The sequence below is a fragment of the Erythranthe guttata genome, chromosome 13 (assembly GCF_056151865.1).
Source record: "Erythranthe guttata isolate IM_541 chromosome 13, IM_541, whole genome shotgun sequence".
Classification (NCBI taxonomy): domain Eukaryota; kingdom Viridiplantae; phylum Streptophyta; class Magnoliopsida; order Lamiales; family Phrymaceae; genus Erythranthe; species Erythranthe guttata.
In genome coordinates this window covers 14,903,603-14,916,826 of record NC_142545.1, presented here as the reverse complement: position 1 = coordinate 14,916,826, position 13,224 = coordinate 14,903,603, and the positions used below count along the sequence as shown (strand labels likewise).

Below are 13,224 nucleotides of genomic sequence, written 5' to 3'. Positions count from 1 at the left end.
TAGTTCCAGATAGTCAGATACTACGACTTTTCGTGATTGGAGCATAAATTTCAGCGTTTCGTTATCAGAGTTGAATAATCAAAGTATGCAACTACATTTAATTAATCTGAATTAAATATCATGACAAAGCAAAAGAAAATTATATTCCAATTTCTATTTATACCAACAATTTTAATCCGGATTTCAATCGGGTCAAAACAGTAAAATACAAATATAGAAAAAATAACCCATAATAGCCACCTTTATTATTCAAACAAACAAAATTAAGGATGGAGTTTTATCTCAGTTGTTACTGTTACTCTCTCTCTCTCTCTCTATCAATCTGCTTTTTTGGACCGACTCAAACCAGCGCACAGTTTTTCTTTCATACATAAGCGCACAGTTAGCAGTTCACATATATAATAAACACACTGCTAAATTGCTAATGTATGTAAAAAAGTATAATTTACTTTAATTTTAGCATCGCGCTGTAAATACATGCTTTGCGCAAGCAAAATTCTGAAGTATTGATGTTTGGGGAAGATGCTTCTCAGAGAAACTGCTGTTTACTGGTTTTTTGCCGTTTGTTGTTTCGGGTTTTTGAGGTTGTCGGAATCACAGGTGCCGCAGGAAGAGGGTTAGTAAATAGTAACTGATTTCCCCTTTTTATTCTTATTTTATTTAAGTTTGTGCATTTTGGGCTGGTGCCCAGAAACTAGGTTGAATTGAATTAATGACTTTGTTTAATTTCCTGCTGATGACTAAAGAAGAACAAACGAGAATCAAAATTTAATGAAAGCAAAGATTCAATGGCACAGAAATTAAAAGTTTTTGTAGTGATATTTGAAGTTGTCTTGTTTAGTTTTCATGGTGATGAAAGAAATCGACAAATTAATAGATATCGAATTTACGGCCTCTCAATCGAGAAAGAATTGGGTACTGTTACTAAGTTCATTTAATTTGTGTATACAGATTTTATATAGAATTATGTAAATATATTACATATAACATGCTTCAGCTTGTATACGGGGTAAATTGTTTCGGTTTACTAGTCTAACAAGGAACTCATCATATTGCTTAGTTCAACGGAATTTATTTCGTATTTGATGTCGTAATCATATACGAAGGTTAACGACTTGTGATTTCGTTCGTTTTTTTGTCAACAGTGATTGCTCTCCAACAAATTGCTTCAGAAATGGGTTCGACATCGTGGAGTTTCAATGCCGATTTATGTGAATTGGATATGGTTGGTGTTTCACCTACGCCCCCGAGTGGCTCCGAGGGATATGTTGAATGTAATTGCAACTATAACAACAATACCGTTTGCCATGTTACAAAAATGTATACTTTCAATTCCGAATCACGTAACTTTATCTAGTCAGCATTTTTTCGTGTTATTCTTATTGAAAAATGTCAAGGATTTTAACGATTTAATTTCATGTTCCGCTTATTGTAGTGTGATCAAGGGTTATAATCTTCCCGGAACTCTCCCTCCTGGTATCGTGAAACTTCCTTACCTTGAATATATGTAAGAGCCCAAGAATTCAGTGATTTATGCCGTCTTTCATATGCTACATTTGATGAATATTTCGTTTGTTGTCAGTGATTTTGCTTACAATCTTCTCACCGGCACAATTCCAGGAGAATGGGCTTCGTTGCAGTTGGATTTCATGTATGGTTTATATTGCTCGTGTGGCTAAGTTGTAATGCTTTCTTTTGTTTTTTCGATCATTAACAATGTTGGCAGAGTTTGTATGCAGATCTGTCCTTGTAAACCGTTTATCGGGACAAATACCGAAGGAATTGGGAAACATCACTAGCCTTACTTACCTGTACGTCGTCGCTTTAATTAATCTCGATTTGTATTACTTACATAATGTATTATTGAAATGAGTTCAACTGTCATTTTTCTTGATTAGGAATCTCGAGGCGAACCGATTTTCAGGTGCTATTCCTCCTGGTATGGGGAAGTTGATGAACTTAAAGACTCTGTAAGATATTCATGTTGCTAATTAAACGAGCGATTTTATTTTAATTTTCAATATATGAATATGCTGCTTATAAGTTATAACCATAACTCACATTTTCGATTTGCTACCCTGTTGATTAAATTACAGGATCTTGTCCTCAAACCAACTAACAGGGGAATTGCCGACATCATTTTCAAATTTGACAAACTTAATCGACTTGTAAGCTCACTTATAACCGACTTCTTCAATTTCACCTCTTAAAGTAATGCTATGTTCGACGTTTTCTTTTCTCATTACAGTAGGATAAATGACAACAACTTAAGTGGACGAATACCCGACTTTATCCAGAACTGGAAACAGCTAACTAAACTGTAAGATTTCTGTAACCGCAGAGGTACTATATATATAATATTCTCATAAAATTCTTGCTCTAACATTTGTTTACTTAATGTTCGATGAAGAGAAATGTTTGCAAGTGGACTGAAGGGGCCGATTCCCGTAAACATATCTCTTCTAGATATGTTAGTAGACTTGTGAGTATTGTTTCCCTCTTTCGGTATATGTGCACTGGTTTTAACTTTAAACGATCTTCTGATGGAATTTCTGTATACAGGAGAATTAGTGACCTAAAAGGACCGGCTCAGGAATTTCCGATGCTAAGGAGTACTACAGGCTTAGCAACATTGTACGATGACTAACACTGTATAATTGCGATGCTTCTTGGTTTATTCGTGTTTCGTAAAAGCTACTGAATTGTACATTCATGGATATAGGATATTGAGAAACTGTAACATTACTGGAGAAATCCCGGCGTATATTTGGAGGCTTAGGGTTCTGCAGATGTTGTGAGTGACCTAACTATAACTACCGTTCTTATTCTTCGATAATTGAATTAGTTTCGGTTTATTGACTATCGTTTGTGTTCTATGATATTTGACAGGGATGTCAGTTTCAATAAGTTAGTCGGGACGATCCCGAATCACATTGCGAGAAATCTGAAACTTGTGTGAGTGCCGATTTCTTGTTTTTTTTTTTTTTTTTTTTTTTTTTTTTTTTTTTTTTTCTCTTTTTCACTTGATTGGATTTGATTGAATTGCAAATAATGTGATAGGATGTGTCGTATTTCCGATAAACAGGTTTCTGACTGGAAACATGCTGAGTGGAAACGTACCTGATGCACTCATGAAGGATGGAAGCAACATGTAAGTTTTTCATATTTACATTTCTCAATTGGCTTCTCGTTTTCATCATGCAACTGGTTTTTTTCCAAATCATATCGCGTCGACTCTGAAAAGACGCCGACTTTGTGACACTCGGTATTACTTAGATATCTCCTGAGAATAACTAGCTTGCTGATTTTGTGCAGTGATCTATCGTACAATAATTTTACTCTGCAAGGCCCTGACGAACCTGCTTGTCAACCGAATATGTCAGAGAAGCCGTTAAAATTTTCCCTATTATATTGCAGTTGACTTTCCAACTTTTGTTATGTTGGTGATAAGTTAATACTGTATTTTCCTGTGCAGGAATCGGAACGTAAACTTGTTCAAAGGCTCATCTACAGTGAATACATTGTAAGAAGCACTTTTTTTCTTTCTGCTTTTAGTAATATACTCGAACGCATCTGTCGTGATAAATGCTCGTATTCTTAACATTCAACAGACAACGAATCCTTCCATGTACCAGAGATGTAGGCTGCCCGAAGTGTAAGTATTCTATGATTTTGCGCAGAATTTTAGAGCCCGGAATTTTATAATCAAGAATGTTACGTTTTGCTTTCAGATAAATGTTCGTTGCATGTAAATTGCGGTGGAGAGAATTTGAATCTCAAAGAAAGCAATCGGAGAGTTATTTACGAAGGAGACACCGGAGGTGATGCCGCAAGATTCCTAAGTGATAACTACTGGGGATTTGTTAGCACCGGTGATTTCATAGACGAACCTATTTACCAACACTCACGCTCTATCGTAACTACATCGACAACGAATCTCCCCGACTTGTACAGTAGGGCCCGCCTCAGCCCTCTTTCACTTACGTATTTCCATTATTGCTTGGAGAATGGGAGTTACAATGTGAGCTTGCACTTTGCCGAAATACTCTTCGCAAACGACAGTACGTATCACAGTCTTGGAAGGCGAATGTTTGATATATACATCCAGGTTGTTTTTTCGAACTCGATGTAATTATTACCAAGATAAGGTGTTAAACTTTTTTCTGATAGTAATTTCTGATATCAGGAGAAATTAGTTTGGGAAGATTTCAATATAGAAAACGAAGCTCGTGGAGTTCGAAAGCCCGTCGTTAGATACTTCAATGCCACAGTGGCAGATAGTACACTGGAGATCCGTTTTTACTGGGCTGGTAAAGGGACTACACGAATTCCTAACAGAGGAGATTATGGTTCTCTCGTATCGGCCATTTCAGTTAATCCAAGTGAGAACTTTCATCTATTTCAGATTAATTTCCGTAAAGCTTCATTTTTTATTTTTTTATTTTATTTTTCACTAAATATTTTATTTATTCGTTTCTCTTGCAGACTTTAAAGTGTGTTCAGATGGCAAGAAGAAGAATGTAACTGCTTATATCGTAGCTCCAGTTGTGGCGGTGTGCGTTATTTTCTTGATGTTAAGCATCCTTTGGTGGAAAGGTTACTTAAAAGGCAGAAAACAACGTGGAAAAGGTATTGCTGATAAAGAAAAAATGGGTTCGATAAGATCTAAATCGTACATACTCGTATATCTCTCTGCAATCCGAAATGTGAATGGAGTTGCAAAAATTCAATTAAAAAAAAGGCTCGATTTTCTGCTTTCTTTTGACAGAATTTGAAGGTCTAGAATTCCAAACGGTTGCTTTCACTCTGAAACAAATTAGAGCTGCTACTAACAACTTCGATCCTTCAAACAAGATTGGAGAAGGTGGTTTCGGTCCAGTTTTCAAGGTGCTGATTTTACGAATTACGGAAAAGGATTACTCAAGTTTTTTTTATAATTCCGTTCTCGTGATTTTTTTTTTCTTTTTCTGATGCAGGGTGTACTACCCGATGGTACTGTAATTGCCGTAAAGCAGCTCTCGTCTAAATCAAGACAAGGCAACCGCGAGTTCTTGAATGAAATCGGAATGATTTCTTGTTTACAGCACCCAAATCTCGTGAAGCTGTACGGGTGCTGCATTGAAGGAGATCAGTTGCTCGTGGTATACGAATATATGGATAACAACAGCCTTGCACATGTTTTATTCGGTATTTTTTTTTAAATTCCATAAAATATTTGTTGGTGCATTATATTATTTGTGCCTTAATACAATGAATGACAATACTTACAGATTCGAAGGAAAGCCAATTGATGCTGGACTGGCCCACAAGGTTCCAGATTTGTATCGGGATCGCAAGAGGGCTAGCTTTTCTACACGAGGAATCGAGGCTGAAAATTGTCCATCGAGACATTAAAGCCACAAACGTGTTGCTGGATAAAGATCTCAACCCTAAAATATCGGATTTCGGATTGGCTAGGCTAAACGAAGACGAGAAGACTCACATTAGCACCAAAGTTGCTGGCACAATGTAAGTTGGTCGACTTTCTAATTCAATTTCGCCGTACTAAATAATAATACCCGTCACTAAAAATAACGCAATCTTTCTTGTGGATTGATGAAGAGGATATATGGCACCGGAATATGCTCTATGGGGTTACCTCACCGACAAAGTAGACGTTTACAGCTTCGGGGTCGTGATTTTGGAAATCGTCAGTGGGAAAAGCAACAACAACTACATGCCGAGCCGTAATTTTGTTTGCCTTCTCGATTGGGTACCGTACCAAAACCATTTTAATTTTTAAATTTTAAATTTTTAGTGTATACTAATAGAAGTTACAATATGATATACGACAGGCTAATCACTTGCAAGAAAGTAAAAAAATCGACGAACTAATCGACGAGAGGTTGGGTTCGAGCATGAAGAGAGAGGAAGTAGAGAGGGTAGTGAAGATAGCAGTTTTGTGCACGAACGCGACACCGTCTGTGCGCCCGACAATGACTGAGGTAGTGCAAATGCTCGAAGGGAAAATCGATATACCAGATTCGATTCCCGAGGGAAGCACGTACACTAATGACGTCAGGTTTAGAGCTATGAAAGATTTCCACCAAGATAGGCAAAAACAGAGCTCCACGTGGACCCCGTCGCAGGATTCGACCGCCGTACGAACCGATCCAGCTTTTTCTTCGTCCACGTCTGGTTTTAACGAGATTAGTAGAGATAATGTATTACATTGATATTTGTAAATTTGTAATTACTTTCACATTTACTGGTACATGTAAGGCTAATGTTGTTGTTTATAAAAAAAAACACTGTAATATTATTTAATCAGAAATTATATTAGGTCAATTTTTTGTTCTTTAAACATTTATTAAAAAGGAAGAGGAAAGTTTAGATTATGGAAATTAAAAATTTGATCAGTATAACAACCAATTTTCCTAATTAAAACCGCCATCAGTAAATAGTAGTATCTTGAAAAAGATTAATTTCCTTAATTAAGCCTTAAACGCGTTTTTACTGCGTATAGCAGTAATAAATCGACCCAGTTGGTGAAATTAATTTTGATTGTTTCCTGTTTCCAGCATCAAATCGCACCGTCAAAATCAGTGTAATTAACAAAATCAAAGCGATCCACTACAGTTTAAGCAATCCTCGCACACTCGTTAATGGCGTCTTATCGGAGTTTGAATCTGAATCCATTTAATTGGGATGCTGCAATTAGGTCGAAGACGACGGCGGCAAAAAAAGTGGAAGTTCCACTCATACCGCGGGTTCCCTTGTTTTATATGGTATGAATTCGATATTGATTATTGATTTTTCCTATGTTAGAGAAGTCTTCTGGTGGGGGATAAGATGATTTAGCTACTGAGAACGCATTTATGATTTTTTTTTCTCCTTTTTTTCAATTATTTATTTATTATTTTATTTCCAGTTTTGTTCTGATCTCAAGTCTTTCTGGCACTGTTATTGGATGGAAAAGTCTGGGAGAGGGCCCAACGTTGCATATTCAGTTTGATTTCAGGCTACTACTGATAGTAAGCACTAATTACATATATTAATTTGATACTTTGATGGTGATATAATTTAATTGTAGCTCAAAAGTAGAATTAGTTATAGGCAATAGTGGAGGAAAATTATGCAACTCTGGAAGGAATTATATCTTTAAAATCGCAAACAGTTCATGTGATACAATTAAGATATGGTCACCTCTTTAGGTATTGTCTTTTAGCCAAATTTCTCACCAGGTCCTTTTCGTTCTATCTGTAACTAGGTAAAGTTTATTGCACTCTGTGGGATGGGGCTATTAATATTAACAGTGGTCACTAATATTTCTGCAATCTGCATGAATATATGAAAATATCCGAGTCCCGAAATTTAGAAAACAAACAAAATTAGCGGTGTTTGTAAAATATAATAATAAAATCAATGTCAACATTTTGGAATTATAACCATATTATTGAAGGTCCCACCTTATTTTAAAGTCACACTACCTGTCTAAAGGGATTAACTGAATATCTCATGCTGAGTATATATACATTCCACCATGAATATGTCAGCCTAATAGATTTCGTATTAAGATCAAGAATTAAGATGCAGACAATTCTTAATATCCCCAAAACCTTTTTCACTTTCATGTACACCTTAACGATATTTCTTTGTCTGCAAGCAAAAATTACTTTAGCACAGAATGGCTATCTCCCCGAGGAAGAAAGTAAGGTTCTTTAGTTTTCTTGTTTGTTGTTGCAATGCTCGATAATATTTTTCTTTAATTATTTCTGCTTGAATTTTAACTTCTTTTCGACCAATGCCTCTGTTGAACATGTGTCCATTCATCTTTAAGTGGTGGTAATGGGTTTAAACTTGCAGAGAATGCTCTTCGTGAAATAGCTGATCAGTTGGGCAAAAAGGATTGGGACTTTAGCCTAAATCCTTGTTCTAACCACTCAAACTGGACGACTCCACCTAGGAAAGACATGCCATGGTACAACAATTCTGTCATTTGTAATTGTGAATACCCTGATAAAGTATGTCATGTAGAAAGCATGTAAGTTTTCTTGCTGATCAAAATCTTCATTAATTGTAGTCAGTTTTGGCCGTTAAATTCTATGAGATATTCTCTAGCTTCCATCTATGGTTTTTTGGAGAATGTTTACCGAGAGAGAAACCTCTGTTCTCTTAACAGATTCCTTAAAGGACAGGATTTAGCAGGTGTCCTCCCACGTTCCCTGGGAAAGCTACCTTACCTTAAGAAAATGTATGAAAATTATCATTTTTTACGCTATGTTCACGTATAATAACCGTTTCTCGATTCTTGATGAAGTCATGTCTATTGGTTGCAGTGACCTCACCCGTAACTACCTTAATGGTACTATCCCTCGGGAGTGGGCATCTACGAAACTGGAGTACATGTGAGCTTCACTTGATTCTTAATCTTGGACAATGTTGTACTATTTCAATTTGTAGTTTTATCAAGAAAGGAAGATTCTGCAGGTCTGTTATTGTAAACCGCTTATCTGGGCCCATACCGAAATACTTGGGGAATTTTACTACGCTTGTATATCTGTAAGTAAACTCTCTATCTCTCCCCCCTCCCCTTTTTATGATAGTGCACACAAGGACAATGTCGAGCTTTCGATTTAATTTGATAATACTCAATTTTCAGGAGCCTGGAGAGCAACTTTTTTAGTGGGGCTGTTCCAGCTGAGCTAGGGAATCTGACCAACTTAAACAACCTGTTAGACCTTTTTGACGACTTATCTGATTTGATGAACTTACTGAAAGTTGAGTCTTCATTTACATCCATAGTAACCTAATAGCTTTCTTCTTTTTGGCTAATGCAGCATTCTCAGTGCTAATAATCTCACAGATGAATTGCCTATGGAACTAAATAATCTCAAGAATCTGACAGAACTGTAAGTATATGTGTGCTGTTTTTGACAGGAGGAAAAAATGCTATTGTTTTCTATTAGTTGTGCTGTTAAACTGATAAATCATACTCTGGGAGCACTGCAGTAGGCTTAGCAGCAACCGCTTCACTGGGAAAATACCTAGTTTCGAGAGTTGGACAAACCTCCAAAAGTTGTAAGTTCTATTCAGACATATTATCCGAAATTTCTTTGTTTTCAGTCTAATTCATAAGCATTTCTGACAGAGAGTTACAGGCCAGTGGGTTTGAAGGGCCAATACCTTCTAGCATTTCGGTCTTGAAGAATTTAACTGAAGTGTGAGTTATATATCATTCCACAGTCCACACTACCCCTGACATGTCTATGGATTATATTTTAATTTATTATTTTTTCGTTCTCAAAAGTAGCCAGTGATAATGAATTACTGTGATTTGTGAATGTCATATCTGCAGAAGGATCAGTGACTTGAATGGAGGAGCTTCATCGTTTCCACAGATAAGAAACATGAAAGGAATGAGGAAGTTGTGAGTAAAAGTTTACTTTCAAAACCATCTGGGGAGTTTGATATTTCATTTTTTTGAAACATTTTAATTGAAAAGCCATTATGTTGTGCAGAATGTTAAGGAGCTGCAATATCTCGGGGAAAATTCCTGATTACTTGGCAAATATGTCAGAGTTGCAGACTTTGTAACTCTCAATCCCAGTTCATTTTTTTCTTTAATTTTCTTTTATGTTCTAGTCTATATTGATTTTATTTGTTTTTTCACATTGTTCCGAAGTCGATTATGAAATAAACCTATTATTTACTGGCAGGGATCTGAGTTTCAACAAGTTGGAAGGCCTGATTCCAAATCTTGAAGGTCTGGCAAAACTGGAGACCATGTATGTAATTTACTAATTACAAACTATTTTGTCCATTAGCTTGATTTCCAGGAACTGTTTAACTTTTCATATTCGATTCAATTTTACAGAACCTAGCATAGGTATTGACTTAATTTGCTAAACACATAGTTATTTGAGTATGTTCGACTTCGTTTCAATGGTTAGGTATCTGTCTGGCAACGTTCTCACTGGGCCAATTCCAGATTGGATCAAGGTCAGAGATACTAAACAGTATGTCAACTCAATTGTTCCTGAAAATAATCAAAATATAAAATATTTTAATCAATTGATTTCTAGTGCTGGAGATAGAATCTGACAGAATTTACTTGTGTGCAGCCAAATTGATCTTTCTTACAACAACTTTAGTGAGAGCTCTGTTCCGTCAACTTGTCGGGAAACTCTGTGAGCCTTATTTTTACGCACGCCTTGCCTTTTTTACGATTTGTGATCTAATCTTGGTTTTTATTATTTTCATTTTTTTAAACCTTTCTTGTATCCAGAAACTTGTTCAGAAGCTACGATGGGGGAAAAACCAAGTAAGTTGTTAAAAGCTGCAAGTCATGTAGCTTTTAGATGATATTCATTCTGGCTTCATTTTGTGAATCTATTTATTCTTTCATGTTCTTTTTGCTTTTCTTCTACGAACTAATGCAGAGAACTTGGGAAATGCCTGAAGAGCTTGCCTTGTTCAGATGGTGAGACATCAGTTTATAGGTTTCTCAATTGAATATCAATCCAACGTTATATATGATGACACTTATCAGATTTTGATTTTTTTGGCAGATTCCTATTCATTTCATATTAATTGCGGTGGAAAAGCGACTAAAATTGGCAACATAGAATTTGATGCGGATGAAGCATCCGCAGGTTCAGAAAAGTTTGTCCCAGGAAAAACAAACTGGGGAACTAGTAGTACAGGGGACTTTTGGGGCCGTAACACAACTATGAATGACTATCTGGCTAAAAACGTATCTGTTCTTAGAATGAACGACTCTGAATTGTATACAACTGCTCGGCTCTCCCCTATATCACTCACGTATTACGGCCGTTGCTTAGCAAATGGAAACTACACTGTGACACTTCACTTTGCGGAGACAATTTTCAGAAATAATCAGTCATTCCAAAGTCTTGGAAGAAGGATGTTTGATGTGTATATTCAGGTATTCTTACAAAATTCAGTGCAGTTTTTTCGGTTGATTCTTTTGTTATTATTTTTTTTTTACTCTATGTTTCATGCAGGGAGAACGGAGACTGAAGGATTTTGATATCGAGCAAGAGGCAAAAGGAGTTGACAAATCTGTGGTACAAAACTTTAAAGCAATTGTGATAAACAAAACCCTCGAGATACGTTTTCAATATGCTGGAAAGGGGACAACAGCTGTCCCAGTCCGAGGAACTTATGGCCCTTTAATATCTGCTATTTCTGTCGAATCTGGTATTACTGTCTATTAATTGCTGTTATCATCTTTTAAATTTATTTTCTTTTGGAACTGATTCTTGCATTTCATTTTTCTATGTAGATTTTAAGCCTCCAAGCAAAGGAAACAAGAAGACTGCCATCGAAATAGGAGCATCTGTGTCGGCCTCGTTTCTCATTCTTGCAGTTATCAGTTATTATTGGTGGTATCGATATATAGTAGGCAGGATCTCAAGAGAACAAGGTGATGCAGATACGACACTTGGAGATTTTTTAGGAGTTCAATTAAAAGTAAAACTTGCGTCTCAAATCAGTTCATTTTTGCAGAGTTGAGAGGACTAGATTTGCAAACCGGGTTTTTCACTTATAGACAAATCAGAGCTGCCACAAATAACTTTGATGCTGCAAACAAAATTGGGGAAGGTGGTTTTGGGTCTGTATACAAAGTATGTATCTGTACGAACTTCGATATCTCTTGGGCTATAGCCTTGGCATGATCTTAAATATCAATGAGACCCTTTATTCTTAATTGCAGGGCACATTGTTGGACGGTAAAATTATTGCCGTGAAGAAGCTTTCTTCCAAATCAAAACAAGGCAATCGGGAGTTTGTAAACGAAATCGGCATGATCTCTGGTTTACATCATCCAAATCTCGTCAAACTGTACGGATGCTGTATTGAAGGAAATCAGTTACTGCTCGTTTACGAGTACATGGAGAATAACAATCTTGCCCGAGCCCTATTCGGTAAATAACGTTACTCACTTGGATTTTATCGTTGTCTGATTATTTTTATCCGGTATATAAAATTTCATATCGTTGTCAAGTACAGGACCAGAGGAATCGCAGCTGGAAATGGACTGGCCAACAAGGCAAAAGATTTGTACAGGCATAGCAAAAGGATTGACCTTTCTGCATGAAGAGTCAACTTTGAAAATCGTCCACAGAGACATCAAGACAAATAATATTCTTCTCGACGAAGATCTTAATCCGAAGATATCCGATTTTGGGTTAGCCAAACTTGACGAAGAAGAGAACACCCACATTACCACTAGAGTTGCCGGGACTATGTCAGTTTCACTTTCTCGCATTATTATTGTGATGTTGTTGTTACTTTAGTTAATATATGATATTCAAGAGTCGTTGTTTCTTTCATTTCGCAGTGGTTATATGGCTCCAGAATATGCACTATGGGGTTACTTGACGTATAAAGCTGACGTGTACAGCTTTGGTGTCGTGGCATTAGAAATCGTTGCTGGAAAAAACATCATGAAATATCGGCCCAGTGAGAATTTTGTTTGTCTTCTTGACTGGGTAAGAAGAACAAATCTAGAGAATCAACATCCAAAATGTATATCACATTCTCAAAATCGTAATTTTTCGTTCTTTTTTATTTTTTTTTATTTTTTTATCAGGCTCTTGTTCTTCAGAAGAAAGGGAGTTTGATGGAAATAGTGGACCCCAGGCTGGGTTCGAACTTCAACAGAAACGAGGCGGAGAAAATGATAAGAATCGCTCTTCTGTGCACAAGTCCATCTCCAGCACTAAGGCCTACAATGTCCGAGGTTGTTAGCATGCTTCGTGGTCGTATCAGTATACAGGAGTTTAATATGTATCCAGCCATTTCCGACAATGAAATGAAGCTTCAAGCACTTAGAGAAAAGTACGATGAATTGTATCCCGATCTAGATGAAACTCAGACACTTGTTGCCACATCTTCGACGAGGGAAATTGACACTTCCCTCTAGATCGATTGATGTTTAGAGCACACGGGTCATAAACTCATTTGATGATGTTTAGTGACCAATCGGCTGCATGGAATAATATTTCAAGAATTTTACGTATCGTATTATCGATTGCTTATATTGGATTACTTGGGATTAGACGAGGCTAATTAACTAATTATTTAGTTAGTAAGATGTGGGGTTCTCTAAAATTGATCTTGTATTAAATCTCCTAAATTTTATTATAGTTATTTACTTTTTTTTTTGGGGGAGAAAAATGTAATTGTGATTAGCACAAGAATGTTGAAAGATTAAAA

The 13,224-nt window shown here is 36.4% G+C and overlaps 2 protein-coding genes across 12 annotated transcripts; both read left to right on the top strand.

The window, feature by feature from the left end:
• Positions 1 to 159: 159 nt before the first annotated feature.
• LOC105968653 (putative LRR receptor-like serine/threonine-protein kinase RFK1) lies at positions 160 to 6,343 on the top strand. 2 transcript variants are annotated; one of them, XM_012993284.2, is made up of 24 exons: positions 160 to 616; positions 1,146 to 1,320; positions 1,436 to 1,507; positions 1,583 to 1,651; positions 1,740 to 1,811; positions 1,899 to 1,970; positions 2,097 to 2,168; positions 2,249 to 2,320; positions 2,411 to 2,482; positions 2,563 to 2,634; positions 2,723 to 2,794; positions 2,890 to 2,955; positions 3,086 to 3,151; positions 3,316 to 3,378; positions 3,476 to 3,523; positions 3,612 to 3,655; positions 3,732 to 4,108; positions 4,187 to 4,382; positions 4,486 to 4,629; positions 4,769 to 4,887; positions 4,977 to 5,187; positions 5,271 to 5,508; positions 5,602 to 5,752; positions 5,835 to 6,343. In XM_012993284.2, exons 1-24 carry the CDS (start codon positions 523 to 525, stop codon positions 6,213 to 6,215), a joined length of 3,018 nt encoding a protein of 1,005 aa, XP_012848738.2. In that variant the 5' UTR covers positions 160 to 522; the 3' UTR covers positions 6,216 to 6,343. The 2 variants fall into 2 exon arrangements, with proteins under 2 accessions (XP_012848738.2, XP_088667714.1); XM_088811588.1 differs by having other exon boundaries at positions 371 to 928; positions 1,061 to 1,320.
• Positions 6,344 to 6,402: 59 nt separating this feature from the next.
• LOC105968652 (putative LRR receptor-like serine/threonine-protein kinase At1g07650) lies at positions 6,403 to 13,119 on the top strand. Of its 10 annotated transcripts, none has more exons than XM_088811579.1 (25): positions 6,403 to 6,767; positions 6,911 to 7,690; positions 7,846 to 8,023; positions 8,162 to 8,233; positions 8,319 to 8,387; positions 8,470 to 8,541; positions 8,642 to 8,713; positions 8,820 to 8,891; positions 8,992 to 9,060; positions 9,131 to 9,202; positions 9,338 to 9,409; positions 9,501 to 9,572; positions 9,699 to 9,767; positions 9,933 to 9,998; positions 10,104 to 10,169; positions 10,268 to 10,303; positions 10,422 to 10,462; positions 10,551 to 10,927; positions 11,007 to 11,202; positions 11,288 to 11,428; positions 11,512 to 11,630; positions 11,720 to 11,930; positions 12,016 to 12,253; positions 12,347 to 12,497; positions 12,599 to 13,119. In XM_088811579.1, the coding sequence occupies exons 2-25, from the start codon at positions 7,498 to 7,500 to the stop codon at positions 12,929 to 12,931; spliced, it is 3,057 nt and encodes a 1,018-aa protein (XP_088667705.1). In that variant the 5' UTR covers positions 6,403 to 6,767; positions 6,911 to 7,497; the 3' UTR covers positions 12,932 to 13,119. The 10 variants fall into 10 exon arrangements, with proteins under 10 accessions (XP_088667705.1, XP_088667710.1, XP_088667706.1 ...); XM_088811584.1 differs by having other exon boundaries at positions 6,441 to 6,767; positions 6,911 to 7,013; positions 7,846 to 7,960; XM_088811580.1 differs by having other exon boundaries at positions 6,441 to 6,767; positions 6,911 to 7,013; positions 7,846 to 7,960; positions 8,063 to 8,233.
• Positions 13,120 to 13,224: the final 105 nt, after the last annotated feature.